The 2,323-nt window shown below is 41.8% G+C and overlaps 1 protein-coding gene across 1 annotated transcript; it reads left to right on the top strand.

Moving 5' to 3' along the window:
- The first annotated feature begins 1,095 nt into the window (after nt 1-1,095).
- On the top strand, nt 1,096-2,323 carry LOC120019503 (basic leucine zipper transcriptional factor ATF-like 3). Its single transcript, XM_038962800.1, has 3 exons — nt 1,096-1,343; nt 1,639-1,749; nt 1,891-2,323. Exons 1-3 carry the CDS (start codon nt 1,269-1,271, stop codon nt 2,074-2,076), a joined length of 372 nt encoding a protein of 123 aa, XP_038818728.1. The 5' UTR covers nt 1,096-1,268; the 3' UTR covers nt 2,077-2,323.

Below are 2,323 nucleotides of genomic sequence, written 5' to 3'. Positions count from 1 at the left end.
CCCATTTGATTAGCTGTTCTGGAGTCTTATGGCTTGGGGGTAGAAGCTATTTAGGAGCCTCTTGGACCTAGACTTAGCGCTCCGGTACCGCTTGCCGTGCGGTAGCAGAGAGAACAATCTGTGACTATGGTGGCTGGAGTCTTCAACAATTTTATGGCCATCCTCTGACACCACCTGGTATAGAGGTCCTGGATGGCAGGAAGCTTGGCCCCGGGGATGTATTGGGCCGTTCGCACTACCCTCTGTAGTGCCTTGCGGTCGGAGGCCGCAGCTATGCTCCCATTACACCCTCTTCTATCCAACATAAGTGTATGTTTCATATATGACCACGGTTAAGAGTGACTGGTGAGAGATGTGTCTGCTGTAAAGTCTCTCCAGGCGGTGCATCAGAGGGCTAAGGGTCTGAGACAGGTGCTGAACATGCGTCCTACAGCCAAGTCCCTGGAGGTGTTTGGGGAGGTGTTCAGCAGCAGGCCCAACAGAGAGGACAAGACATCTAGCAGGACCAGACCACCCATCAAGAGAGCCATAGAGCAGGCAGAGCTCAGGAACAACTATGCTCCTATTTGTGCAGGAACAACTATGCTCCTATTGTGATTGGAAGGATGCAATACTGTAGTATTTCAACAGTGATGGGGTTTATGTTCGCAGAAGTCTGTGATACAATATCGCCCTCACTTGGTGGATAACGGGAACTGCATACTTTATGTATAATGTATACACCTCTATAGAATCACTTTAAAACAGTCCCCTTTTTTGCTATTATTTTGTATACAACATTTGTCATAGCGTTGAGGTCATCCTCAGTTGTAGGCTTATGAGAATATAAGAATACAAGCTGTAACAGCCAGATTGAACATAGCATTAAAAAAAAAATCTTAAACTTTCTGAAACATTGTGGGAACGAGCATCTGGTCCTAAAATGTAAAGAAAATGTATAAAACATGTTGTTTTGAATAACAAACCTAAATCTATTTTAAACAATTTAACAAGCACTTTTAAAGTAAAGTATTTGCTGCTTTGCTCTTGTCCCAACGCTCAAAGGGCGTCACACACTATTTAGCACGTGATTTAAAATAAATATTGGCGTCTTCAATGAAGCGGCAAGTGCACTTTGAACAAGTGAAACTGTTTGTCTCTTGCATGCAAATCCGTATCACTTTTGTAGACTATATATCTTGGAACTTGCTACCTTCAAAAGCGACTTGTTTTTTTTATACATTTCATATTTTAAATAATCGATATAGGCTAAATTTATTGCGTCTGGGATGTCTGACTGCGATATTTCTAGCGGCTTTCTGCAAATCAATGATCAAAGCAGTTTTATGCTTCAAAGATGCGAGGTAAGTGTCAAATACACAAAAATAGTAGGCTAAAGTTGAATGGTTTATACAATTATTCCTTTGTTTATTTTTTGTCAGTCTATACAATTTATCACAATGGAATCTTTTTTTGATTTTTTAACTAGCCTATTTATCACGTCATGAGGATTAACCGGACATTTCTAGAAACTATTGACAAATGGAATGGTAATCAGCATCATTGTGTTGGATGACCACACAAAGCTTAATCAGGGAGGGAGTAGCAGTGTTGTGTGATATTCTGACTGACATGTGGCATTCTGTACCTTTGCTGCAGAGCTCTGGTGATGAAGATGATGACTGGAGACTAAAAATAAGGGACAATAACAGGGTGGCAGCACAGAAGAGCCGAAAAAGACAGACACAGAGAGCAGATGAGCTGCATAAGGTGGGTCTGTACGTGCGTAACAGACTGCTTATTAACGCAGCTATCAATGTCACACTTATTCTCTGAATCAAGTGGATTCAACTTTTATTCTACTCTACTAGTAAGATTATAAAGTAACTGAGCCCAGTTTGTCCCATACAGGCATATGAGTGTCTGGATCAGAAGAACAGGCGGCTGAAGAAGGAGGTACAGTTTCTGTCTGAGGAGCAAAGGCGTCTGACTGAGACACTCAAGGCCCATGAGCCTCTCTGTCCAATCAGGCACTGTGTTCCCACCCTGGGGTCAGGGCCCTGGGATGTAGGGGTCCTCTCCAGTCTGCCCAGATAGCCACCATACCATGCAAAGACCACAGAGACAAACCAACATGGGAGACTTGTAAACAGTTAACAGGTCAGATTATGCATGTCCTCTGTCCTTTGTACTCTCTGTGTCAATTAGTTTTGTATAGCTTGAATCAAGTTGTAATCAAATAATTATAGGATGAAGTAATGAGCTTTGTTTCAGATGTTCAAATTGCTTGTCCTGTTTAAAATGTTTTGTATAATAAATTGCAAATACATTGCATATCCCTCTC

The sequence above is a fragment of the Salvelinus namaycush genome, chromosome 24 (assembly GCF_016432855.1).
Source record: "Salvelinus namaycush isolate Seneca chromosome 24, SaNama_1.0, whole genome shotgun sequence".
Taxonomy (NCBI): Eukaryota; Metazoa; Chordata; class Actinopteri; order Salmoniformes; family Salmonidae; genus Salvelinus; species Salvelinus namaycush.
This window is presented reverse-complemented; position numbering and strand designations above follow the sequence as displayed.